Genomic DNA, 26,060 nt, shown 5'->3' with positions numbered 1-26,060 from the left:
GGAGAATTATTGTTTCTTTGGTAGTGTCATGTTTTCTTGCCTTTTCATGTTCTTATGTCTACAAATCTGGTGGAAAAATTACCTTTTCTATATTACACAGAGTAGCTTTTGTAGGGAGAGATTTTTCACCTGCATATGGGTCTTAGTGTGCTGGATGGGAAGAGTATGGCTGATTCCCTGAAGTGCAGTGGTATAGCCTCTGTATGGTTTCTTAAGCTTTGATCAACATCAGCGATAGTGCATGTGCCTTGGTGACTTAACCTATAAGGGTTTATAGCAGGAATGACATCATCATAGGTTATTAGGATCCTCAGCAGCAAGGACTTTTGTGGTCCTCCTTTTCTCATTTCTCTCACAGTGATGACTCTTAGCTTAGGGATCCTTCTTTGTATTGAGTCTGACCTAGTCCTTGACTCAGGGACTCACAAACCTGTGGTAGTATTTAGACTTTGGGGTGCAGGTTTGCTCTGAGGCAGAGCTGGATTCAGATTCCTGATAAAACTAGTCTGTCATTCTGAGGCACCTCCAGCAGCTTGGGCCCATGGTCTGGATTATAGATGTGACTTGGAATCCGAGGGCACGCCACAGCACTGGCTCAGCTACTGGGTAGAAGGGATGCAATGGAGGATTGGGCGTGGGAAGCAGGGTGCAGCTGCAATTCAGGACACAGTAATGACTCAGGCCTCAAGGGATCATGTTTTGAATAGTGATGATGGTGGGTCCTGGCAATGTCCCAAATTCTGTGAGGCTAACTGCAGTTATAGTAATGACTCTGGGATGGCAGAGCTCAGCTGTTGCTTGAGCCCTGGAATGTAGGGGGTAGCACAGGGACAGCTGCATGCCTTGGTCAGGGGTATCTCACCAGCTTAGGCTCCAGGTGGCTAGTTCAGTTCCAGGGAAGCAGGACACTACTGTTGTTCAACCTGTAGGGTTGGGTACAACTCAGCCAATGCTGTTTCCCTAGGAGATGGAGTGCCATGTCAGCTCAGTCTGGGATGTGTTGTTGCTTGATTTGGGTCAAGGCACCAGTTCCTTGGAGGGTAATGTGCGGCTTCAGTTCAGGTACAGGAGTGTGGGACTGCTCTGGGTGGCCAAGACACTGTTTACCCAGTAGGCAGGATACCACTTTAGTTCAGGCCTTGAGGGGCAGGGTGCAGCAGCAGCTGAGAAGGTAGATGGAATGGCTTTGTGGTATTTTGCTCCCACAGGGTAGGGTGTAGCAATAGCTTGTCTCAGAGATAGTGGGCCACTAGGCAGTGGTCGTTCAGTAGCAATAAGGCCTCAGGAATGAAAGGGTGCTGTGATACTCACCCTGGAGTAGGATACTCCCAGCAAGATGCTATATACAGTATACACATGAATCATAAAGGGTAGAACACAGTGTTGGCTTCGTGTGAAGACTGGGCACCTCCTTCAGTCGGGCTTAGCACCTGTGAGGACAACATGAGTCCCAGGTAGTGAGGATTGTAGAGATCCAAGGTGGTGATTCTCAGGAGCTGTTCTGGAAATACATGCCCATAAGTCCTGAGCAAGAGATGCTGAGCAATTATTGTGCCCCACAATAACTTGGGCTTTACCTCCACTCAGATAATGGGGCATGGCTCCAGGAGTAGGCGTCACCCGGTGGGGTTGAGCTACACGCATCTGTTCCTCTGTAATCCCACCCCTTGCCCCTTCTGGTGTAGAATGTTCCATGGAACCTCCCCTTGTGTGTCCCCTATATAAGAATAAAGAATTCTAGTGGCTCTCTCTCTTTCCACAGGCCCCTAAGGTCACAGAGCCATCCCCAGATTTTGAAAAGGTACTTCTGTGTGTTTGCATGCTTTCTTGGCTGTTTTCTTAAGTTATCAGAAGAGTCAGATTTTGTGAACCCAGCCTTAGGTCGCCAGCTAGGATAGATGGCAATAGGTGGTGGTTGCTGGAGTCCGCTTGCTTACCTTTCTCTTAATTCTGTGCTAACTGCTACTTAGGGGTGGCAGAGGTGAGGTATTGCCTTTTGTTCTTTATGTGACTAGCCTGGGTCTCTATACTTTATAAGGTTTCTACTACTCCTTTAATGTACTTTGGCACTTTTCTTTAGTTATTTTAATCAAAATGTAGTTGTTTGTTGCTTTGCCTGTCTCTGTGTTGGTGGATGAGTGCTAGGGTTTCTAGTCAGCCATGCTGTTGGCATTATTCCCTGGTGTGAGTTTTTTAAAAAAGGAGTTAAATTAAAAACAATTGCAAAAGTCATGTTCCAAATTCCTAAATACTGTTTTTGCATCCCAAAAACTAACTGTTCACATTGAACAGGAATTTTCCCTTTACAGGGACCAGTGTCCTTCAGGGATGTGACTATAGATTTCAGCAGAGAGGAATGGCAGCATCTGGATCCTGCTCAGAGAAACCTCTACCGGGATGTGATGCAGGAGACCTACAGCCACCTGCTCTCAGTAGGTAAGCTTTGTCACCGTGGTATCTGAAAGGAGGTTTCTGAGAGTGTTTCCACTCTCAGTTGGATGAATTCTGTGGAACAATGTCCAGAATTCTTTATCTCCTTTGAGAATCTTCATATTACTCTATTCATAGAGATACATGACTACTCTTCTTAAAAAAAAAACTTTATTGACTCATAAGATTAATTGGGCTGCTGGGCGTGGTGGCACATGCCTATAATTCCAGCAGCTAGGAAGGCTGAGATAGGAGGATCGTGAGTTCAAAGCCAGCCTCAGCAATGGTGAGGTGCTAAGTATCTCAGTGAGACTGTGTCTCTAAATAAATACAAAATAGGGCTGGGGATGAGGCTTAGTGGTTGAGTGCCTGAGTTCAATCCCTGCTACCAAAAAAGAAAAACAAATTGATAGATTGGGCTCTGAAACTGAATTAGCTGGAACCAGTCCTCTGTCATTTCCCATGAACAGGGTATCAAGTTCCTGAGTCAGAGGTTTTCATGGTGGAACAAGGACAGGAGCCGTGGGCACTGCAGGGTGAGAACCCACACCAGAGCTGTCCAGGTGAGTGAGTGTCACCCTTGTAAATGGGAGATAAGGGAGTTTCAGCAACGCAAGAGAGCAAATCTCAGCTGTCTTTAAGAATCTGAGGTGCTTTGAAATGCTTTTCTGGAAGGTACTCAATTTTTTGAGTGTCCTCGATATTGACTTTTCAGATAACTAAATGCCTTCTACCTGATTGACCTTTGCCATTTCTGTCTTCCTTGGCTTTTTGAATTCTGCCCGTAACAATTGGTCTCATTAAGGATTATTCTTTTTTGTTATGCCCTTTTTCTCTTAACTTTTTTTTTTTAAATCCCTACCTTTCATGTAGTTCTAGAGTCTTTGTTTACACATCCAGGCATTTATGGATCTACTTTACTTCAGATTTACTATGTGACACATATTCACATTCCTGTTAGTCCCTTTTTCTTTCTGAGATGCCTCGGAACTTTTGTCTCCTGCTGCCCCCAACCGATGTGGGCAGCTGAACTTAAGGTGGCTCGTGTGAATTTCCAGGGACACCAAATAAAACACAGACACACACTTTACCTTTAAACAAGCTTCAGGACAGCTTCTCCACTCTCGGCCTCAGGCTCCCCAAATAGGAGAGCAAGAGAAAGTCACGAAAGTTTGGCAAGAGAGAGCGAGCACATTCAGAAGTGGGCCTTTATTGGGGGGACCCTTGTTCTGAGAAAGTTCCATCCAAAAAAAGACCAGAAGGGGCAGGATTACAAGGGTCAGGTGAGTGTAATTCAAGGGGCATCGCCCACATCTGAAGATATGCCCTTAACTTCCTGAACTGGGACAACGAAATGTAGTGATGGTCAAAGCCTTGCTTCAGGATGGAAGGCTTGAGTCATTCAGAGTGGCTCCCTACAGTCTCCAACCTGGGACTCCTCCTGTTTTCTCCATAGTTATTTCCATGAGATTTTTCATTTCTTCAGTTTCCCAATTGATGATGTGGGGGTCACTGTCACTTAACCTTTGGGTATACTTATATGTGATACTTGACATTATCAGTCACCTTTCCCAAACTTTCCTTCTCATGCTGCTTGAGTGACTTCACATTAACTAGGGTTTCTCTGCCTGATCGGTTGGATTTATTGTTACTATTTTGTGTACCTTATCTGCTTGAGTTTAATCATAGTCTTCAGTTAACACTCCCACTATAGGTCACTCTTTTGTATGACCCAAACTTTTTTGGGGGGGGACTGAGGATTGAATCCAGGGGCGCTTAACCACTGAGCAACCTCCCCAGTCCTTTTTATTTTTTATTTTGAGACAGGGTCTTGCTAAGTTGCTGAGGGCCTTGCTGATTTGCTGAGACTTCTCTCAAACTCATAATCCTCTTATTCCAGTCTCCCAAGCCACTGAGATTACAGGCATGTGCTACCTGGCTGATAGAAACATTTTTAATTCATGCTTGTTATAAAATTTATAGTAAATTAGGGCTATGTATCATTAGATTACATAAATATAACTTTGCAATATATCTTGTTCTTTGCCTTATTTTTTCCCACATGTCCATAGTGCTATCTGCTTAGTTTATTTCCTTTCTTGAATTGTATGCCAGAATGTTTCCTATCAATACCATCGTCAACCTCCTCATCAAATGACACTCACCCTTTTCTCTTTGTTCAACCTGGATGAGGTATTTGTACCCTTCCCTTTAGCCTCTTTTAGCTGTTCTTTGAGCTAAAATCACCTCTTTCTTTTCTGAGAAGATGTATTTGGGTTTCAAACCTTATAACAGATTTCTGAAAAACTTCTTTCCACATTGAGCAGTGGGGTGGTATTACAAGTGATGTTTTCTTGTATTTTATTCTAGAAGAATTGCAGCAGATTGGTGATCAGATAGTCACCTATCATCAAACAGGAAGTAAATCAATAAATGATACTGCTTTCATCAAGAAAATATGGACTACAAAGAGTCATCATGAGTATGAAGGCATTACAAAAATAATCCACATGAGCCCAAACATTATTCCCCCCTCCAAAAGACCCCACCAATTTGGCTCATTTGGGAATGTCTTGAAACATAATTTAGATTTATACAGTCATTATAGAAGTAATACATCAAATAGCATTAAAAAGATGACTGAATGTAGTAAAATTTCTTCCTATACTGATGACCATGAGTATACTCTAACAGGAGAGAAATTATGGAACCATAATCAAAGTAGAACAAATCTCAGTTATCAACAAGTACCCTCTCGATATCAGAAAATTCATACGGGAGAGAAATCCTATGATTGTGCAGAATTTGGAAAGATCTTCACCCATAAATCACAGCTCAAGGTACATATGAGAGTTCATACAGGAGAAAAACTCTATGTATGTATTGAATGTGGCAAGGCTTTTGTGCATAAGCCAGAATTCATCACACATCAAAAAACCCATACTAGAGAAAAGCCCTATAAATGCAATGAATGCGGAAAGTCCTTTTTCCAAGTGTCTTCTCTCTTCAGGCATCATAGAATTCACACTGGAGAGAAACTCTATGAATGCAGTGAATGTGGGAAAGGCTTCTCTTATAACTCAGATCTCAGTATACATCAGAAAATTCATACTGGAGAGAGACACCATGAATGCGGTGACTGTGGCAAAGCATTTACACAAAAGTCCACACTCAAGATGCATCAGAAAATTCATACAGGAGAGCGATCCTACATATGTATTGAATGTGGACAGGCCTTCATCCAGAAGACACACTTGGTTGCACACCGAAGAATTCATACTGGAGAAAAGCCATATGAATGCAGTTACTGTGGGAAAGCCTTCATTTCCAAGTCTCAACTCCAGGTACATCAACGAATTCACACAAGAGTAAAGCCCTATTCATGTACCGAATATGGGAAGGTCTTCAACAATAGTTCTAACCTTGTTGCAAATAAGAAAGTTCAAATTAGAGAGAAATCGTCCATATGTGCTGAATGTGGGAAGGCCTTTACTTACAGGTCAGAGTTAATTATTCATCAGAGAATTCACACTGGAGAGAAACCCTATGAATGTGGTGACTGTGGAAAAGCCTTTACTCAGAAGTCAGCACTCACAGTGCATCAGAGAATTCATACAGGAGAAAAATCCTATGTGTGCACGAAGTGTGGGCTGGCCTTCATCCAGAAGGCACACTTGATTGCACATCAAATTATTCATACTGGAGAGAAACCTTATAAATGTGGTCACTGTGGGAAATTCTTTACTTCTAAGTCACAACTGCATGTGCATAAACGAATTCACACAGGAGAAAAACCTTACATGTGCAATAAATGTGGGAAGGCATTCACCAACAGGTCAAATCTCATCACACATCAGAAAACTCATACAGGAGAAAAGTCTTATGTATGTTCTAAATGTGGAAAGGCCTTTACTCAGAGATCAGACTTGATAACACATCAGAGAATTCATACCGGAGAGAAACCTTATGAATGCAGTACCTGTGGAAAAGCCTTCACCCAAAAGTCACGCCTCAATATACACCAGAAAATTCATACTGGAGAGAGGCAGTATGAATGCCATGAATGTGGGAAAGCCTTCAATCAGAAATCAATACTCATTGTGCATCAGAAAATTCATACGGGGGAGAAACCCTATGTATGCACTGAATGTGGAAGAGCCTTTATCCGAAAGTCAAACTTCATTACTCATCAAAGAATTCATACAGGAGAGAAACCTTATGAATGCAGTGATTGTGGGAAGTCCTTCACGTCCAAGTCTCAGCTGCTGGTACATCAGCCAATTCACACAGGCGAGAAACCCTATGTGTGTGGTGAATGTGGCAAGGCCTTTAGTGGCAGGTCAAATCTCAGTAAACACCAAAAAACCCACACAGGAGAGAAGCCTTACATCTGTTCTGAATGTGGGAAGACCTTCAGACAGAAGTCAGAGTTGATTACACATCACAGAATTCATACTGGAGAGAAACCTTATGAATGCAGTGACTGTGGGAAATCTTTCACTAAGAAATCTCAGCTCCAAGTGCATCAGCGAATTCACACAGGTGAAAAGCCTTATGTGTGTGCTGAATGTGGCAAAGCCTTTACTGACAGGTCAAATTTGAATAAACACCAAACAACACATACTGGAGACAAGCCCTACAAGTGTGTAGTCTGTGGGAAAGGCTTTGTTCAGAAATCTGTACTCAATGTGCACCAGAGTATTCACACTTAAACAGTGTGAGAAAAACCTTACTGAGGACATGACACTATTGAATCCATGCAACAGAATAATATGTATATTATTGTAAGTAGAAATGCCCACAGCAGAATGTGACACTGCACTGTTTACAAGAGGACCTCTGAGAAGGAGCTGAATGGCGGGGTGGGGGGATTCTACATTGTCATCACCATTGTTAAATCCTGGGGCATACTGAGAAGGAACTGGTGCTTTAGAGGAAGCCTTCTCATGAAAAATACAGTGGAACATAGGTACCAAATTCTTCATAGGAAGGATAAATTATAATCATGATAATCCTCTTGGTGGAATAGGGACAATGCCAACAAATTGAACAGTAAAACAACACAATATAGAGGGTGGTGATACGTCCTTAGTTCTGTAAGTTGTTTCCTGAAGAACATATCTAACAGGCATGAGGGTTTTCATTCTTTGGTTGAATCTAACACATTTGTGTATATTCAGTCTACCATTGCTGCTTCTATCAAGGAAGTGATGTAATAAAATATATTCCTTATCTATACTGACACAAAAGAGTGTATGTGGATTTACCATTATCATCTAACACAGGATTTGTCACCCCACTTACAGCTACTTGTAGTGTCTTCGTGCCTCAGAAGCTATCATCACATTGTCTTCTGACCCCCAGCATAGTATCTTTTGAACTCAGTTCACTGTCTTTGGGAGAGCCATTTGAGGTAAGAATTTTCAGGTCATCTGGGTCAAATTAAGTCTCCCTTAGTCACAGTTCTTCACACTTATTTGCCTTCCTTAATGACTCAACTTACATAAGAACAAATTACTAACTTATAACAAACCCCAACATATATTATGTTTTGTGTTCATCTTCATGTCATGTACTCCACAAAGACCTCCTCCCCGCATGCCTTCAACACATTCATTTAGTTCCTGTCTTGGACCTTTGAATTTGCTGTGCCTCTGCACAGAGCACTGTTTTTCATTATATCTTTGTAGCTTTTCCCTTTATGCCTTTCCTCCAAGGTCACCTCATAGCCCTTCCCTACCTGATTAAAATCCAAGCCCCCTCTACCTTCCCCTTTTATCTTTCTCCATAGCACTTATGCCATGGAGCCTTATCTATGATGCTTTTTTGCCTGTGGCTCCCACTCTAGAATTTTTTTTTTTTGTTTTCTTCACCACTAGGGGCCTAGACCCATGTCTGCCATGTAGCAGGCATATGCACATTGTGGAGTATTGACCCATCCTTACCCCAGATTCCCTCAGTTCCTTTCTGTTTTGCAGCATATGAGGCTCCAAAAGGGAGAACCAGCTTGCTTAAAACATGGTAAGCATTTCCATTTTTAATGTTTACTTAAGCTGTGTCCCTTCCTAGCCCTAAAGCTAAATAAAGTCTATAAAATTTCTCGATACTAACCCATTTAAAGAAGAAAAATTTAGGTATAGGAAATCCCAGGATTCCCTGCCATGATTCTAAAATTCCAAAATGTCAGTTCCAGAGTGTTTTTTAAAATCCCACTCATTTTGAAGCCCCTGCATTCACAGTTCTACGCTGCACAAAGTCCAGAGTTCTAACACCAAATAATTCCATCTGTAGACCTGCTTATCCTGTTTTGACAGGTGTGCCAAGTATGGAAGGGCCAAGAGTAGGCAAGGTTGGATCTTGCAAATTAGGTGACCAACCCCAAATGGGTAGCATTAGCTTACAGATACTTGGGCATGTTTTGAAATTCAGCTTCTGGATGGCCTTACTGGAGCCAGCAGAATGATTTGTCTAGGGCCAATGCATTGGCAATGCTGGGAGTGGGAAATAGGCTGTGCAGAGATGGTCTTGTCCTTGTGAAGGGCAATATGAAGAGGTAAGGATAGAGACCAAGAGATGACCTGATCAAGGGGGGGAGGGCTGGGGATTTATTGCCCTGGCTCCTGATGGGGCAGTGCTCCATGATCTATCCCACTGTCCTTGCCTAGCTTAATATCTGCTCATCCACATTTATGTCTCCACACTCTTCCTTCACTGTATCTGATGATGCACAGGATGACCTTCCCTATCTTAGAAGATTGTTGTTGACCATTACCTCCTTTTTCCCCATCCAGCACTGTAGCTAAGATTTCACTACTGTTTCACCAACTTAGAATATCTCGTGACCCTCCATTTCCCCCCAACTTAGGGCAGTGGCTACTGACCTTTCAGAGTAATTATGGTCACCTTTTCCCCCTTCTTAATCTGCCCCAGAATAATGTCTGTCCACTCTCTGTTATCCCCTTTTTATGTGTGTCACCCCTACTTAATCCCTGGAAATAGTACCTGTAGATTTTATTACTTCCTCCCTCCCCCAATTTCACTTCAGCATATTTGTTACTTCATCCTATTTGTGACAATGTCTGCTAACTTCCATGCTCCAGTGTCTGATGACCACTTAATACAATGTCAGAATTAAGAAATATTGGCAAATCCAAATGTTAGCTGATAATTTTATTACATCTGTAGGGGGATGTGTGATCCCCCTCCACTTATTTGTCCATCACAGTGGTAACCAGTGATCTTCTATTACTCACTTAGCAGTCTCTGTAACTATCCCCAGTACAGCACTTGGTGATTCTTCCAATATGGTTCATACTGTTAACCTGCCTTTCTCCTCTGTAGTAAAGGTAAATGGCTGATAACAAACCATAACCACATTTCCCATCTACATTTTGGAGCCTCCATTGCACTCTCCATAGCACCCTATTAACAATAGGACAATTATGATGGGGGCCCTACATTCCCATGTCTGTTATATCTTGACCAGTGACACAGTATCTGTGACCCCTCCCCATCAAATCCTGGCACTATATGCTGGTTCCTCACTAACCCCTCTAGTATAATGTCTGTAGATTCCTCACTGCCCCCATTACTTTTTGAGGCCCCCAGTCGTCCTTGACTACTCCCAAGTTTCTCAGCACTGTTTCCCCGTGTTTGTAGATAGAAGGCCTGAGGGACAAGGATGAGGTCCCAGCCTCATAGACACCCACCTTCTGAGTGCCTCATAAAGCACAGGGCAATTATCAACCCAGGATGGCTGAGGAGGATCTGGGGATATCAGGAGATCACAAGTTGAGCTTCAAATTTTTGAGAAGTGACACAAGAAGAATGGTGAGAGAAAGCTGTGAACCTAGGTTCAAATTCTGGCACAACAGTGATCTATTTAGGAATTACTGTCTAGGAGTTGCCTTGATTGCCTCACCTTTAAAATGGGGTTATGGAATTTGCTGGTAAGTGGATGGAACTAGCATAACATGTAGACAATCATGCTACAAGTGAAATAAGCCCCCAAAGTCAAAGGTTGAATGTTTTCTCTGATATGCAGAAACTAGTTCAAAATAAGGGATAATAAGAAAGAGAGAATGGGGGGAAAGGGAGGGAGGAATTCCATCAAAACAGAAGAAAAAATTGTTGAACTAATGAAGGGAATTGATGGCAGAGAGGTGGAGTGGGGTAAGGGAAGGACAGTAGCATTGATCTGACTTAACTTTTATGTACATATATGAATCTTACCATCATGTATATCCACAAGGCATTAAGAAAAAAGAAAAACTATAAATAGCAGAAATACCAGTAGAGGGAACAGGGGCAGGGGAAGGAATGGGGAAGTAATGGGGACTGAGTTAGAGGAAATGATAGTCCATGTTTTTATAATTATGCCAAAATGAACCCTGATGTTATGTATAAGTAAAAAGAGTCAATAAAAATGGGGTTATGCAAGAATGAAGTGCCAATATGGGTTACATGATGGGAGCAGGACTGGCAGAGCCCAATGAGGGTGCCCTATTAATTAAATTATAAGCTGACAGAAGCACCTGACCATCCTCTACAGGCCCAAGCCTCATGGAGGGAAAACATTTTGTTGTAAATTACTTTCCATTATTTTACTTTTATAGTTGTCATTGCATAACAGTTCTAATACATGACTAGGGGGATATGACTTTTTACATTTTATTGCAGTCTTAGGGTCACACAAAATTAGAAGTTACAGAGATTTCCCGTACATTTCTACCACTGCATACATAGTCTCTTCCATTATCACATCCCCCCACCAGAGTGGTACATTTGGGGTTTTTTCTTCTAATTAAGGCTACAATTTTTATTTGTTTTAATTAGTTACACATGACAGTAGACTGCATTTTGACATACCCAATCTGTTTACAATTGAAGAACCTACATTGACACTCATTATCACCCAAAGTTCACAGTTTACATTAGAATTCATTTTTATTAGCACTTTTATTTTTTAATAGAGCTTTATGGTTATACATAATAGTTGGTTTCTCCTAACAAACTCATACATGCATGGAAATTGATATCAGTTCATGATCCCCCTTTTTCCTCCCATCTCCCCCCTTTCTCTACTAGACTTCCTTTTTCTTGTCTATTAATTTGTATTCAATTGTTTCCTTATGTAATCTTATGTCACTGTACATTCTATAGGTTGAGACAAACTAATAATGACATGTATTCATCATTAGGATACAGAGTAGCTTTACCGCCCTAAAAATCCTCTGTATATTTCTCCCCCTAGCTCCTGGCATCTTTTTACTCTCTCCATAGTTTTGTATTTTCCAGAATGTTATACAGTTGAAATCATACAGTATTAGATAGCCTTCTTTCAATTAGTAATATGTATCTAGGTTTCCTCTATGTCTTTTCATGGCTTGATAGCTCATTTCTTTTTAGTGCTGAACAATATTCCATTGTCTGGATGTGCCACAGTTTATTTATCCAACCACTGAAGGGTATTTTTGTTGCTTACAGTTTTAGGATATTATGAATAAAGCTGCTATAAATATCTCTGTGTGCAGGTTTTGCTGTAAACAGAATGAAATATTGATGTTAGGGAAGGTGGAAAGTCCAAAGTGCCAAGAATCAATTTCTCCACTTAGACATAAACTACTGACAGAATTTATCTTATGTAATTATTTTTGGGACTCTGGGGCCTATTAAAAGGCTTACAGTTGCTGGAAAGTAAATTGCTATTAGTTTTGGTATGTTTCAACACTCAGCACAATAGCAGCTACCAGACAACACCTCTAGATTTCAGCCATGCTCTCTTTCCTGAGCAGCAGGAGTCATGTTTGACAATAAGAATCTTTTTCAAATATTGGGGATCTATATTCTGATCAGTGATTGCAGCTTCTGATCATGGAGGTAGAGACACAGAGGCAAATCACTATTATTGCAGACCCCACTGAGTGATGTGGCCTTCAAAGGATTTAAAAAGCCAGTCCATGTTTGTTTCCCATTCACTTCCTCATATTTTACCTTTTGGGAAATAGAAATTTAAGGACTAGGACAATTGAAAACCATTATTATATAGGAAATTTTAAAAGTCACTATAAATGCCCAGGGACAGATGTGGGCACAGGAAAAACCTGAGATCTTAAGTTGACAACTCAGGTTCATCCCCAGCAGGAGATACCCTTGTACAATAAACAAAAAACAGCATCAACAAAACTCAGTAAATGCTGGGGAAAGCGAAATATAATTTCCAGTTACTGTAGTATAAGATTCAAATGTCCAGCTGAGAACAAAAATAATCTCAAGGTATACCAAGAAACAGAAAATTATTACTCATTCAAAGGAAAATATAGTCAATGAGTAAGACCAGATGGTGGATATATTAGACAAAGATTTTAAAACAGTTATATTAAAAATGCACAAAGAGCCAATGGTAGATGTCCACAAACAAGTTCAAGAACACATGAAGAAACAAAATGGAAACAATAAAGAAATAGAAAACAGAAAGGTACAAAAATGAAATTTTTGAGCAAAAAGTACAATAACCAAAATGAAAAACTCATTAGGGAGATTCAAAAGAAGATTTTTGAAAGTAGAATAAATTGGCAAACTTTAAAATATGACAATTGAAATCACTGAGTCTAAGGAATAGAAAGGAAAAAAGTGAATAAAGCCTAAGAAACTTGTGGGATACTATTAGTGGGTCAACACGCATCATGGGAGTCAGTACCCCAGTCTGCAGGTTTAAAATAATCTCCACAAACCCTGAAAATTTTTTTAATAGAAAAATTCATCCTATAAGGCATATGAAATTTCAAGAAACTTGGAATAGTCAAAACAACCTTGAGAAAGAATAAAGTTGAAGAACTAATACTTTGTGATTTTGAAATTTACTTTAGGTCTGGGGTTGTGGCTCAATGGTAGAGCGCTTGCCTAGCACTTGTGAGGTACTGGGTTCGATCCTCAACATAAAAAATAAGTAAAATAAAGTTGTTAAAATTTTACTATAAAGCTACAGTATTCCAAACAATGTGGTACTGGGTACACATAGACACATAGACCAATGGCCTTGAGATTCTAGAAATAAACCCACCTGTACATTCACAAATGATTTTCAATAAGAGTGTCAAAACATTCAGTGGAAAAAAAAGATAGCCATTTGAAAAAAATTATGTTGGGAAAAGTGGACACTGGGATACTAAAGACAGGTGGATCTCTCAATGCTTGGGTCCTCTCTGAACAGAGTCTGGTCCCCCCTGGAGGGTGGGAATGGGTGGTGCAGACCTAACGTTCCCCACCAGCCAGTTCAAAGACGTAGAAGATCCTGAGGGTTGTCACAGAGAATGGGCTTTCCTAAGCCCAGCTCTGAGAGTGTGACTGAATTCAGGGTCAATGAATGTCCATGTGGAGACCTTTGTGACCCCCCTCCCCAAATCGTCTGTTTCATTTACCTCCTGGTGGGACCGCGTCCTTAGTCTTGACTGTCTGGCAACTGCGCATGCGCTTGCTGTGAGCCGTTAGATGCAGTCGTAATAATCAACTAGCAGTTGCCTAGTGATGTGTCCCTGAGGCGTTGGGGAGCAGGTGCCTATTGTGACACTGCCTTGGGTTGGGCTCTGACCTGTCTACTCCAGCGGGTTGGCCATTTGTTGGGGCTCTAAGGACCAAAGAAGGCCTGGACAGGCTGAAGGAGTGATGTTGGGGGACAGGGATGGACCCTCGAATCCCAGCCCCAGGACTGGTATGAGCGACTGGGACTGACTCTTTGCACAGGGACATCGCCCTGTGAGCCTGAGGTGTGTATTTGCAGGTAGCTTTGTTCCCACAGGGACTCATGCCAGCAAAGACCCCCACAGCCTGAGGAGCTGTGTGTAGGGATAAGCGGGAACTCTCTCAAATTGGCGTACCTGTTGTTGACCCTGTCCCTGTGCTTCTGCTCCGGTTGTGTGACTGAGCGTGATGTTTTTTCATGGGGATCTCTTGTTTACTCTTCTTATGTGGGGCCAGGGTTGGGAACTATCTTGGGCTGCAGGGGTAGGAAGCTCCTCCCCTCTTAGAGGGAGCACCTTAGTCAAATCAAGAGGACCCCCCACACCCCCAAGAACAAAAACCCCATGGGAGCTCATTGTGGTCCTACTGAGGAGGGAAGATGCAAAAAGAGGTAAAAGAAGGTGGCTTTTGACTTTTTTTTCACCTAAAGCTAAAACTAACTGTAGTACATGGATGAGAATAGGAAAGTGACTTGGGGACAATATTATTAACTAAACTTGCAGCCTTTATGGCAGTTTCACCACTTTTATACCAATATCCAGGATACATTTTGGGCTCATTTTTACTGTGCACTGTCTGGCCTTTTCTATTAGCTACATTTTCCCATATCCTTAAGGAACTTGAGTTGTGTTTGTGTGACTTTTATGAGTAAAATGGCCTCCTAATTAAAGATGGATCAATTCCATGAGTATTTTCTCTTCCATACACATTTTTTTGTGTGTATGTGTGGTACTCTAGATCAAATCTAGGGTCTGAAATATGATAGACAGGTGCTCTACCACTGCTCTACCACTGAGCTATATTCTACAACTAAACTACAACTAAAAAATAAATATTAAAAAAAATATTTAGGAGGAAGTGTGCTAATGTTTGCAATTTACTTTGAAATGCACCAAAATGTAAGGTAAATCAATGGATAAATAAAAACTTGGGTAAATGTGTGATAAAGTAAGTAAAGTAAGTGAACTATGAAATTCTTTTAAATTTTATGTGTGATTAAAAATTTCCATAGTAAAATATTAAGGATGGACTGAGGCTGTAGCTCAGTGGCAGAGTGCTTGCACAGCATGCATGAAACACTGGGTTCGATCCTCAGCACCTCCTAAAAATAAACAAATAAAATAAAGGCATTCTGTCCATCTACAACTAAAAAAAATTGAAAAAAAATCATTAGGGAAATGGGGATGAGTTAAGTTTTGTTTCTAACTAAATTTTATTTTATATTTAAGGTATAATTAACATGACATCATTGTTTTTATATATATACATATATATATATATATATGAAAAATAAACAGTTGCTGTAATGTATCGTATATTTTTTCCTAATCTGTAGGTTGTATTTATATTTTGTTGACTGTTTCTTCTGCTATGAAGGAGCTGTTTTGTTTGATATAGTCCTGTGTATTTATTTTTGCTTTTGTAGCCTGAATTATGTGATATCCAAGAAATCATTGCCAAGGCCAATGTCAAGGAGCTTCCCCTGTTTTCTTCTAGTTTTATGGTTTCAGGTCTTGCTTTTAGTCCTGTATAAATCTGTTTTTATACCATAACACAGTATCTAAGGCTAGGTATGTATAAAAATTTGGAGGCTGAAAGTCCAAATTGCATGGCACTGGTTCTGGTGAGGGCTGCCTTTATATGTGTCACATCTTGGTGAATGGCACCATGGTAGGAGTGCATGAGAGTGAGATCCCATGGCAAGGCAGGAAGGTAGAGATTGAGGAGAGGACCAATTTTTTTTCTCTTGAGGGGACTAATGTTTCTTAAGGGAACTTTGTTAATCCCTTCCAACGGCATGCCCCAGTGACCCCTACTAGGCTCTGCCTCTTAAAATTTCCACCACCTCTCATGCTATCACACTGGGGATCAATCTTTTGTCACATTAATCCTTGGAGGACAACCCACATCCAAATCATAGCAAGTTCAAATTTTTTTCTGCTTGATCTAGGGTGCTGTTGAAGCTCTCTACTATGTTCTATATTTGTTAATTGAATTATTCAGTTCCAAGATTTTTGTTTGATTCTTCTTTATGATATCTATTGCTGTTGAATTTCTCATTCAGATCATGATTGTTTTCCTGATTTTGTTGAATTATCTGTGTTTTCTTACATCTCACAGAGTGTCCTTAAGAAAATTATTTTTATTCCTTTTAAGGTAGTTGGTGAATCTCCATTTCTTTGGTCATTATTGGAGAATTATTGTTTCTTTGGTAGTGTCATGTTTTCTTGCCTTTTCATGTTCTTATGTCTACAAATCTGGTGGAAAAATTACCTTTTCTATATTACACAGAGTAGCTTTTGTAGGGAGAGATTTTTCACCTGCATATGGGTCTTAGTGTGCTGGATGGGAAGAGTATGGCTGATTCCCTGAAGTGCAGTGGTATAGCCTCTGTATGGTTTCTTAAGCTTTGATCAACATCAGCGATAGTGCATGTGCCTTGGTGACTTAACCTATAAGGGTTTATAGCAGGAATGACATCATCATAGGTTATTAGGATCCTCAGCAGCAAGGACTTTTGTGGTCCTCCTTTTCTCATTTGCCTCACAGTGATGACTCTTAGCTTAGGGATCCTTCTTTGTATTGAGTCTGACCTAGTCCTTGACTCAGGGACTCACAAACCTGTGGTAGTATTTAGACTTTGGGGTGCAGGTTTGCTCTGAGGCAGAGCTGGATTCAGATTCCTGATAAAACTAGTCTGTCATTCTGAGGCACCTCCAGCAGCTTGGGCCCATGGTCTGGATTATAGATGTGACTTGGAATCTGAGGGCACACCACAGCACTGGCTCAGCTACTGGGTAGAAGGGATGCAATGGAGGATTGGGCGTGGGAAGCAGGGTGCAGCTGCAATTCAGGACACAGTAATGACTCAGGCCTCAAGGGATCATGTTTTGAATAGTGATGATGGTGGGTCCTGGCAATGTCCCAAATTCTGTGAGGCTAACTGCAGTTATAGTAATGACTCTGGGATGGCAGAGCTCAGCTGTTGCTTGAGCCCTGGAATGTAGGGGGTAGCACAGGGACAGCTGCATGCCTTGGTCAGGGGTATCTCACCAGCTTAGGCTCCAGGTGGCTAGTTCAGTTCCAGGGAAGCAGGACACTACTGTTGTTCAACCTGTAGGGTTGGGTACAACTCAGCCAATGCTGTTTCCCTAGGAGATGGAGTGCCATGTCAGCTCAGTCTGGGATGTGTTGTTGCTTGATTTGGGTCAAGGCACCAGTTCCTTGGAGGGTAATGTGCGGCTTCAGTTCAGGTACAGGAGTGTGGGACTGCTCTGGGTGGCCAAGACACTGTTTACCCAGTAGGCAGGATACCACTTTAGTTCAGGCCTTGAGGGGCAGGGTGCAGCAGCAGCTGAGAAGGTAGATGGAATGGCTTTGTGGTATTTTGCTCCCACAGGGTAGGGTGTAGCAATAGCTTGTCTCAGAGATAGTGGGCCACTAGGCAGTGGTCGTTCAGTAGCAATAAGGCCTCAGGAATGAAAGGGTGCTGTGATACTCACCCTGGAGTAGGATACTCCCAGCAAGATGCTATATACAGTATACACATGAATCATAAAGGGTAGAACACAGTGTTGGCTTCGTGTGAAGACTGGGCACCTCCTTCAGTCGGGCTTAGCACCTGTGAGGACAACATGAGTCCCAGGTAGTGAGGATTGTAGAGATCCAAGGTGGTGATTCTCAGGAGCTGTTCTGGAAATACATGCCCATAAGTCCTGAGCAAGAGATGCTGAGCAATTATTGTGCCCCACAATAACTTGGGCTTTACCTCCACTCAGATAATGGGGCATGGCTCCAGGAGTAGGCGTCACCCGGTGGGGTTGAGCTACACGCATCTGTTCCTCTGTAATCCCACCCCTTGCCCCTTCTGGTGTAGAATGTTCCATGGAACCTCCCCTTGTGTGTCCCCTATATAAGAATAAAGAATTCTAGTGGCTCTCTCTCTTTCCACAGGCCCCTAAGGTCACAGAGCCATCCCCAGATTTTGAAAAGGTACTTCTGTGTGTTTGCATGCTTTCTTGGCTGTTTTCTTAAGTTATCAGAAGAGTCAGATTTTGTGAACCCAGCCTTAGGTCGCCAGCTAGGATAGATGGCAATAGGTGGTGGTTGCTGGAGTCCGCTTGCTTACCTTTCTCTTAATTCTGTGCTAACTGCTACTTAGGGGTGGCAGAGGTGAGGTATTGCCTTTTGTTCTTTATGTGACTAGCCTGGGTCTCTATACTTTATAAGGTTTCTACTACTCCTTTAATGTACTTTGGCACTTTTCTTTAGTTATTTTAATCAAAATGTAGTTGTTTGTTGCTTTGCCTGTCTCTGTGTTGGTGGATGAGTGCTAGGGTTTCTAGTCAGCCATGCTGTTGGCATTATTCCCTGGTGTGAGTTTTTTAAAAAAGGAGTTAAATTAAAAACAATTGCAAAAGTCATGTTCCAAATTCCTAAATACTGTTTTTGCATCCCAAAAACTAACTGTTCACATTGAACAGGAATTTTCCCTTTACAGGGACCAGTGTCCTTCAGGGATGTGACTATAGATTTCAGCAGAGAGGAATGGCAGCATCTGGATCCTGCTCAGAGAAACCTCTACCGGGATGTGATGCAGGAGACCTACAGCCACCTGCTCTCAGTAGGTAAGCTTTGTCACCGTGGTATCTGAAAGGAGGTTTCTGAGAGTGTTTCCACTCTCAGTTGGATGAATTCTGTGGAACAATGTCCAGAATTCTTTATCTCCTTTGAGAATCTTCATATTACTCTATTCATAGAGATACATGACTACTCTTCTTAAAAAAAAAACTTTATTGACTCATAAGATTAATTGGGCTGCTGGGCGTGGTGGCACATGCCTATAATTCCAGCAGCTAGGAAGGCTGAGATAGGAGGATCGTGAGTTCAAAGCCAGCCTCAGCAATGGTGAGGTGCTAAGTATCTCAGTGAGACTGTGTCTCTAAATAAATACAAAATAGGGCTGGGGATGAGGCTTAGTGGTTGAGTGCCTGAGTTCAATCCCTGCTACCAAAAAAGAAAAACAAATTGATAGATTGGGCTCTGAAACTGAATTAGCTGGAACCAGTCCTCTGTCATTTCCCATGAACAGGGTATCAAGTTCCTGAGTCAGAGGTTTTCATGGTGGAACAAGGACAGGAGCCGTGGGTACTGCAGGGTGAGAACCCACACCAGAGCTGTCCAGGTGAGTGAGTGTCACCCTTGTAAATGGGAGATAAGGGAGTTTCAGCAACGCAAGAGAGCAAATCTCAGCTGTCTTTAAGAATCTGAGGTGCTTTGAAATGCTTTTCTGGAAGGTACTCAATTTTTTGAGTGTCCTCGATATTGACTTTTCAGATAACTAAATGCCTTCTACCTGATTGACCTTTGCCATTTCTGTCTTCCTTGGCTTTTTGAATTCTGCCCGTAACAATTGGTCTCATTAAGGATTATTCTTTTTTGTTATGCCCTTTTTCTCTTAACTTTTTTTTTTTAAATCCCTACCTTTCATGTAGTTCTAGAGTCTTTGTTTACACATCCAGGCATTTATGGATCTACTTTACTTCAGATTTACTATGTGACACATATTCACATTCCTGTTAGTCCCTTTTTCTTTCTGAGATGCCTCAGAACTTTTGTCTCCTGCTGCCCCCAACCGATGTGGGCAGCTGAACTTAAGGTGGCTCGTGTGAATTTCCAGGGACACCAAATAAAACACAGACACACACTTTACCTTTAAACAAGCTTCAGGACAGCTTCTCCACTCTCGGCCTCAGGCTCCCCAAATAGGAGAGCAAGAGAAAGTCACGAAAGTTTGGCAAGAGAGAGCGAGCACATTCAGAAGTGGGCCTTTATTGGGGGGACCCTTGTTCTGAGAAAGTTCCATCCAAAAAAAGACCAGAAGGGGCAGGATTACAAGGGTCAGGTGAGTGTAATTCAAGGGGCATCGCCCACATCTGAAGATATGCCCTTAACTTCCTGAACTGGGACAACGAAATGTAGTGATGGTCAAAGCCTTGCTTCAGGATGGAAGGCTTGAGTCATTCAGAGTGGCTCCCTACAGTCTCCAACCTGGGACTCCTCCTGTTTTCTCCATAGTTATTTCCATGAGATTTTTCATTTCTTCAGTTTCCCAATTGATGATGTGGGGGTCACTGTCACTTAACCTTTGGGTATACTTATATGTGATACTTGACATTATCAGTCACCTTTCCCAAACTTTCCTTCTCATGCTGCTTGAGTGACTTCACATTAACTAGGGTTTCTCTGCCTGATCGGTTGGATTTATTGTTACTATTTTGTGTACCTTATCTGCTTGAGTTTAATCATAGTCTTCAGTTAACACTCCCACTATAGGTCACTCTTTTGTATGACCCAAACTTTTTTGGGGGGGGACTGAGGATTGAATCCAGGGGCGCTTAACCACTGAGCAACCTCCCCAGTCCTTTTTATTTTTTATTTTGAGACAGGGTCTTGCTAAGTTGCTGAGGGCCTTGCTGATTTGCTGAGACTTCTCTCAAACTCATAATCCTCTTATTCCAGTCTCCCAAGCCACTGAGATTACAGGCATGTGCTACCTGGCTGATAGAAACATTTTTAATTCATGCTTGTTATAAAATTTATAGTAAATTAGGGCTATGTATCATTAGATTACATAAATATAACTTTGCAATATATCTTGTTCTTTGCCTTATTTTTTCCCACATGTCCATAGTGCTATCTGCTTAGTTTATTTCCTTTCTTGAATTGTATGCCAGAATGTTTCCTATCAATACCATCGTCAACCTCCTCATCAAATGACACTCACCCTTTTCTCTTTGTTCAACCTGGATGAGGTATTTGTACCCTTCCCTTTAGCCTCTTTTAGCTGTTCTTTGAGCTAAAATCACCTCTTTCTTTTCTGAGAAGATGTATTTGGGTTTCAAACCTTATAACAGATTTCTGAAAAACTTCTTTCCACATTGAGCAGTGGGGTGGTATTACAAGTGATGTTTTCTTGTATTTTATTCTAGAAGAATTGCAGCAGATTGGTGATCAGATAGTCACCTATCATCAAACAGGAAGTAAATCAATAAATGATACTGCTTTCATCAAGAAAATATGGACTACAAAGAGTCATCATGAGTATGAAGGCATTACAAAAATAATCCACATGAGCCCAAACATTATTCCCCCCTCCAAAAGACCCCACCAATTTGGCTCATTTGGGAATGTCTTGAAACATAATTTAGATTTATACAGTCATTATAGAAGTAATACATCAAATAGCATTAAAAAGATGACTGAATGTAGTAAAATTTCTTCCTATACTGATGACCATGAGTATACTCTAACAGGAGAGAAATTATGGAACCATAATCAAAGTAGAACAAATCTCAGTTATCAACAAGTACCCTCTCGATATCAGAAAATTCATATGGGAGAGAAATCCTATGATTGTGCAGAATTTGGAAAGATCTTCACCCATAAATCACAGCTCAAGGTACATATGAGAGTTCATACAGGAGAAAAACTCTATGTATGTATTGAATGTGGCAAGGCTTTTGTGCATAAGCCAGAATTCATCACACATCAAAAAACCCATACTAGAGAAAAGCCCTATAAATGCAATGAATGCGGAAAGTCCTTTTTCCAAGTGTCTTCTCTCTTCAGGCATCATAGAATTCACACTGGAGAGAAACTCTATGAATGCAGTGAATGTGGGAAAGGCTTCTCTTATAACTCAGATCTCAGTATACATCAGAAAATTCATACTGGAGAGAGACACCATGAATGCGGTGACTGTGGCAAAGCATTTACACAAAAGTCCACACTCAAGATGCATCAGAAAATTCATACAGGAGAGCGATCCTACATATGTATTGAATGTGGACAGGCCTTCATCCAGAAGACACACTTGGTTGCACACCGAAGAATTCATACTGGAGAAAAGCCATATGAATGCAGTTACTGTGGGAAAGCCTTCATTTCCAAGTCTCAACTCCAGGTACATCAACGAATTCACACAAGAGTAAAGCCCTATTCATGTACCGAATATGGGAAGGTCTTCAACAATAGTTCTAACCTTGTTGCAAATAAGAAAGTTCAAATTAGAGAGAAATCGTCCATATGTGCTGAATGTGGGAAGGCCTTTACTTACAGGTCAGAGTTAATTATTCATCAGAGAACTCACACTGGAGAGAAACCCTATGAATGTGGTGACTGTGGAAAAGCCTTTACTCAGAAGTCAGCACTCACAGTGCATCAGAGAATTCATACAGGAGAAAAATCCTATGTGTGCACGAAGTGTGGGCTGGCCTTCATCCAGAAGGCACACTTGATTGCACATCAAATTATTCATACTGGAGAGAAACCTTATAAATGTGGTCACTGTGGGAAATTCTTTACTTCTAAGTCACAACTGCATGTGCATAAACGAATTCACACAGGAGAAAAACCTTACATGTGCAATAAATATGGGAAGGCATTCACCAACAGGTCAAATCTCATCACACATCAGAAAACTCATACAGGAGAAAAGTCTTATGTATGTTCTAAATGTGGAAAGGCCTTTACTCAGAGATCAGACTTGATAACACATCAGAGAATTCATACCGGAGAGAAACCTTATGAATGCAGTACCTGTGGAAAAGCCTTCACCCAAAAGTCACACCTCAATATACACCAGAAAATTCATACTGGAGAGAGGCAGTATGAATGCCATGAATGTGGGAAAGCCTTCAATCAGAAATCAATACTCATTGTGCATCAGAAAATTCATACGGGGGAGAAACCCTATGTATGCACTGAATGTGGAAGAGCCTTTATCCGAAAGTCAAACTTCATTACTCATCAAAGAATTCATACAGGAGAGAAACCTTATGAATGCAGTGATTGTGGGAAGTCCTTCACGTCCAAGTCTCAGCTGCTGGTACATCAGCCAATTCACACAGGCGAGAAACCCTATGTGTGTGGTGAATGTGGCAAGGCCTTTAGTGGCAGGTCAAATCTCAGTAAACACCAAAAAACCCACACAGGAGAGAAGCCTTACATCTGTTCTGAATGTGGGAAGACCTTCAGACAGAAGTCAGAGTTGATTACACATCACAGAATTCATACTGGAGAGAAACCTTATGAATGCAGTGACTGTGGGAAATCTTTCACTAAGAAATCTCAGCTCCAAGTGCATCAGCGAATTCACACAGGCGAAAAGCCTTATGTGTGTGCTGAATGTGGCAAAGCCTTTACTGACAGGTCAAATTTGAATAAACACCAAACAACACATACTGGAGACAAGCCCTACAAGTGTGTAGTCTGTGGGAAAGGCTTTGTTCAGAAATCTGTACTCAATGTGCACCAGAGTATTCACACTTAAACAGTGTGAGAAAAACCTTACTGAGGACATGACACTATTGAATCCATGCAACAGAATAATATGTATATTATTGTAAGTAGAAATGCCCACAGCAGAATGTGACACTGCACTGTTTACAAGAGGACCTCTGAGAAGGAGCTGAATGGCGGGGTGGGGGGATTCTACATTGTCATCACCATTGTTAAATCCTGGGGCATACTGAGAAGGAACTGGTGCTTTAGAGGAAGCCTTCTCATGAAAAATACAGTGGAACATAGGTACCAAATTCTTCATAGGAAGGATAAATTATAATCATGATAATCCTCTTGGTGGAATAGGGACAATGCCAACAAATTGAACAGTAAAACAACACAATATAGAGGGTGGTGATACGTCCTTAGTTCTGTAAGTTGTTTCCTGAAGAACATATCTAACAGGCATGAGGGTTTTCATTCTTTGGTTGAATCTAACACATTTGTGTATATTCAGTCTACCATTGCTGCTTCTATCAAGGAAGTGATGTAATAAAATATATTCCTTATCTATACTGACACAAAAGAGTGTATGTGGATTTACCATTATCATCTAACACAGGATTTGTCACCCCACTTACAGCTACTTGTAGTGTCTTCGTGCCTCAGAAGCTATCATCACATTGTCTTCTGACCCCCAGCATAGTATCTTTTGAACTCAGTTCACTGTCTTTGGGAGAGCCATTTGAGGTAAGAATTTTCAGGTCATCTGGGTCAAATTAAGTCTCCCTTAGTCACAGTTCTTCACACTTATTTGCCTTCCTTAATGACTCAACTTACATAAGAACAAATTACTAACTTATAACAAACCCCAACATATATTATGTTTTGTGTTCATCTTCATGTCATGTACTCCACAAAGACCTCCTCCCCGCATGCCTTCAACACATTCATTTAGTTCCTGTCTTGGACCTTTGAATTTGCTGTGCCTCTGCACAGAGCACTGTTTTTCATTATATCTTTGTAGCTTTTCCCTTTATGCCTTTCCTCCAAGGTCACCTCATAGCCCTTCCCTACCTGATTAAAATCCAAGCCCCCTCTACCTTCCCCTTTTATCTTTCTCCATAGCACTTATGCCATGGAGCCTTATCTATGATGCTTTTTTGCCTGTGGCTCCCACTCTAGAATTTTTTTTGTTTTGTTTTCTTCACCACTAGGGGCCTAGACCCATGTCTGCCATGTAGCAGGCATATGCACATTGTGGAGTATTGACCCATCCTTACCCCAGATTCCCTCAGTTCCTTTCTGTTTTGCAGCATATGAGGCTCCAAAAGGGAGAACCAGCTTGCTTAAAACATGGTAAGCATTTCCATTTTTAATGTTTACTTAAGCTGTGTCCCTTCCTAGCCCTAAAGCTAAATAAAGTCTATAAAATTTCTCGATACTAACCCATTTAAAGAAGAAAAATTTAGGTATAGGAAATCCCAGGATTCCCTGCCATGATTCTAAAATTCCAAAATGTCAGTTCCAGAGTGTTTTTTAAAATCCCACTCATTTTGAAGCCCCTGCATTCACAGTTCTACGCTGCACAAAGTCCAGAGTTCTAACACCAAATAATTCCATCTGTAGACCTGCTTATCCTGTTTTGACAGGTGTGCCAAGTATGGAAGGGCCAAGAGTAGGCAAGGTTGGATCTTGCAAATTAGGTGACCAACCCCAAATGGGTAGCATTAGCTTACAGATACTTGGGCATGTTTTGAAATTCAGCTTCTGGATGGCCTTACTGGAGCCAGCAGAATGATTTGTCTAGGGCCAATGCATTGGCAATGCTGGGAGTGGGAAATAGGCTGTGCAGAGATGGTCTTGTCCTTGTGAAGGGCAATATGAAGAGGTAAGGATAGAGACCAAGAGATGACCTGATCAAGGGGGGGGAGGGCTGGGGATTTATTGCCCTGGCTCCTGATGGGGCAGTGCTCCATGATCTATCCCACTGTCCTTGCCTAGCTTAATATCTGCTCATCCACATTTATGTCTCCACACTCTTCCTTCACTGTATCTGATGATGCACAGGATGACCTTCCCTATCTTAGAAGATTGTTGTTGACCATTACCTCCTTTTTCCCCATCCAGCACTGTAGCTAAGATTTCACTACTGTTTCACCAACTTAGAATATCTCGTGACCCTCCATTTCCCCCCAACTTAGGGCAGTGGCTACTGACCTTTCAGAGTAATTATGGTCACCTTTTCCCCCTTCTTAATCTGCCCCAGAATAATGTCTGTCCACTCTCTGTTATCCCCTTTTTATGTGTGTCACCCCTACTTAATCCCTGGGAATAGTACCTGTAGATTTTATTACTTCCTCCCTCCCCCAATTTCACTTCAGCATATTTGTTACTTCATCCTATTTGTGACAATGTCTGCTAACTTCCATGCTCCAGTGTCTGATGACCACTTAATACAATGTCAGAATTAAGAAATATTGGCAAATCCAAATGTTAGCTGATAATTTTATTACATCTGTAGGGGGATGTGTGATCCCCCTCCACTTATTTGTCCATCACAGTGGTAACCAGTGATCTTCTATTACTCACTTAGCAGTCTCTGT

At 41.4% G+C, this 26,060-nt stretch overlaps 1 protein-coding gene across 4 annotated transcripts; it reads left to right on the top strand.

Moving 5' to 3' along the window:
- The first annotated feature begins 1,766 nt into the window (after positions 1–1,766).
- On the top strand, positions 1,767–24,487 carry LOC139702789 (zinc finger protein 585A-like). 4 transcript variants are annotated; one of them, XM_071604980.1, is made up of 5 exons: positions 1,874–2,436; positions 2,901–2,993; positions 4,801–6,986; positions 21,746–22,122; positions 22,291–24,485. In XM_071604980.1, exons 1-5 carry the CDS (start codon positions 2,403–2,405, stop codon positions 23,501–23,503), a joined length of 3,903 nt encoding a protein of 1,300 aa, XP_071461081.1. In that variant the 5' UTR covers positions 1,874–2,402; the 3' UTR covers positions 23,504–24,485. The 4 variants fall into 4 exon arrangements, with proteins under 4 accessions (XP_071461079.1, XP_071461078.1, XP_071461081.1 ...); XM_071604978.1 differs by lacking the exons at positions 21,746–22,122; positions 22,291–24,485 and adding an exon at positions 1,767–1,801 and having other exon boundaries at positions 2,310–2,436; positions 4,801–8,124; XM_071604979.1 differs by lacking the exons at positions 1,874–2,436; positions 2,901–2,993; positions 4,801–6,986 and adding exons at positions 18,128–18,162; positions 18,671–18,797; positions 19,262–19,354 and having other exon boundaries at positions 21,162–24,487.
- The last annotated feature ends 1,573 nt before the right edge of the window (positions 24,488–26,060 follow it).

Source organism: Marmota flaviventris, chromosome 18, assembly GCF_047511675.1.
Source record: "Marmota flaviventris isolate mMarFla1 chromosome 18, mMarFla1.hap1, whole genome shotgun sequence".
Lineage (NCBI taxonomy): Eukaryota > Metazoa > Chordata > Mammalia > Rodentia > Sciuridae > Marmota > Marmota flaviventris.
This window is presented reverse-complemented; position numbering and strand designations above follow the sequence as displayed.

Coding starts and splice junctions, on each gene's coding strand:
- LOC139702789 (XM_071604980.1), top strand. CDS start 2,403: ATGCAGGAGACCTACAGCCACCTGCTCTCAGTAG. Junction 2,994..4,800: donor CCCACACCAGAGCTGTCCAG/GTGAGTGAGTGT, acceptor ATTTTATTCTAG/AAGAATTGCAGCAGATTGGT. Junction 6,987..21,745: donor ACACAGGTGAAAAGCCTTAT/GTGTGTGCTGAA, acceptor ACTAGAGAAAAG/CCCTATAAATGCAATGAATG.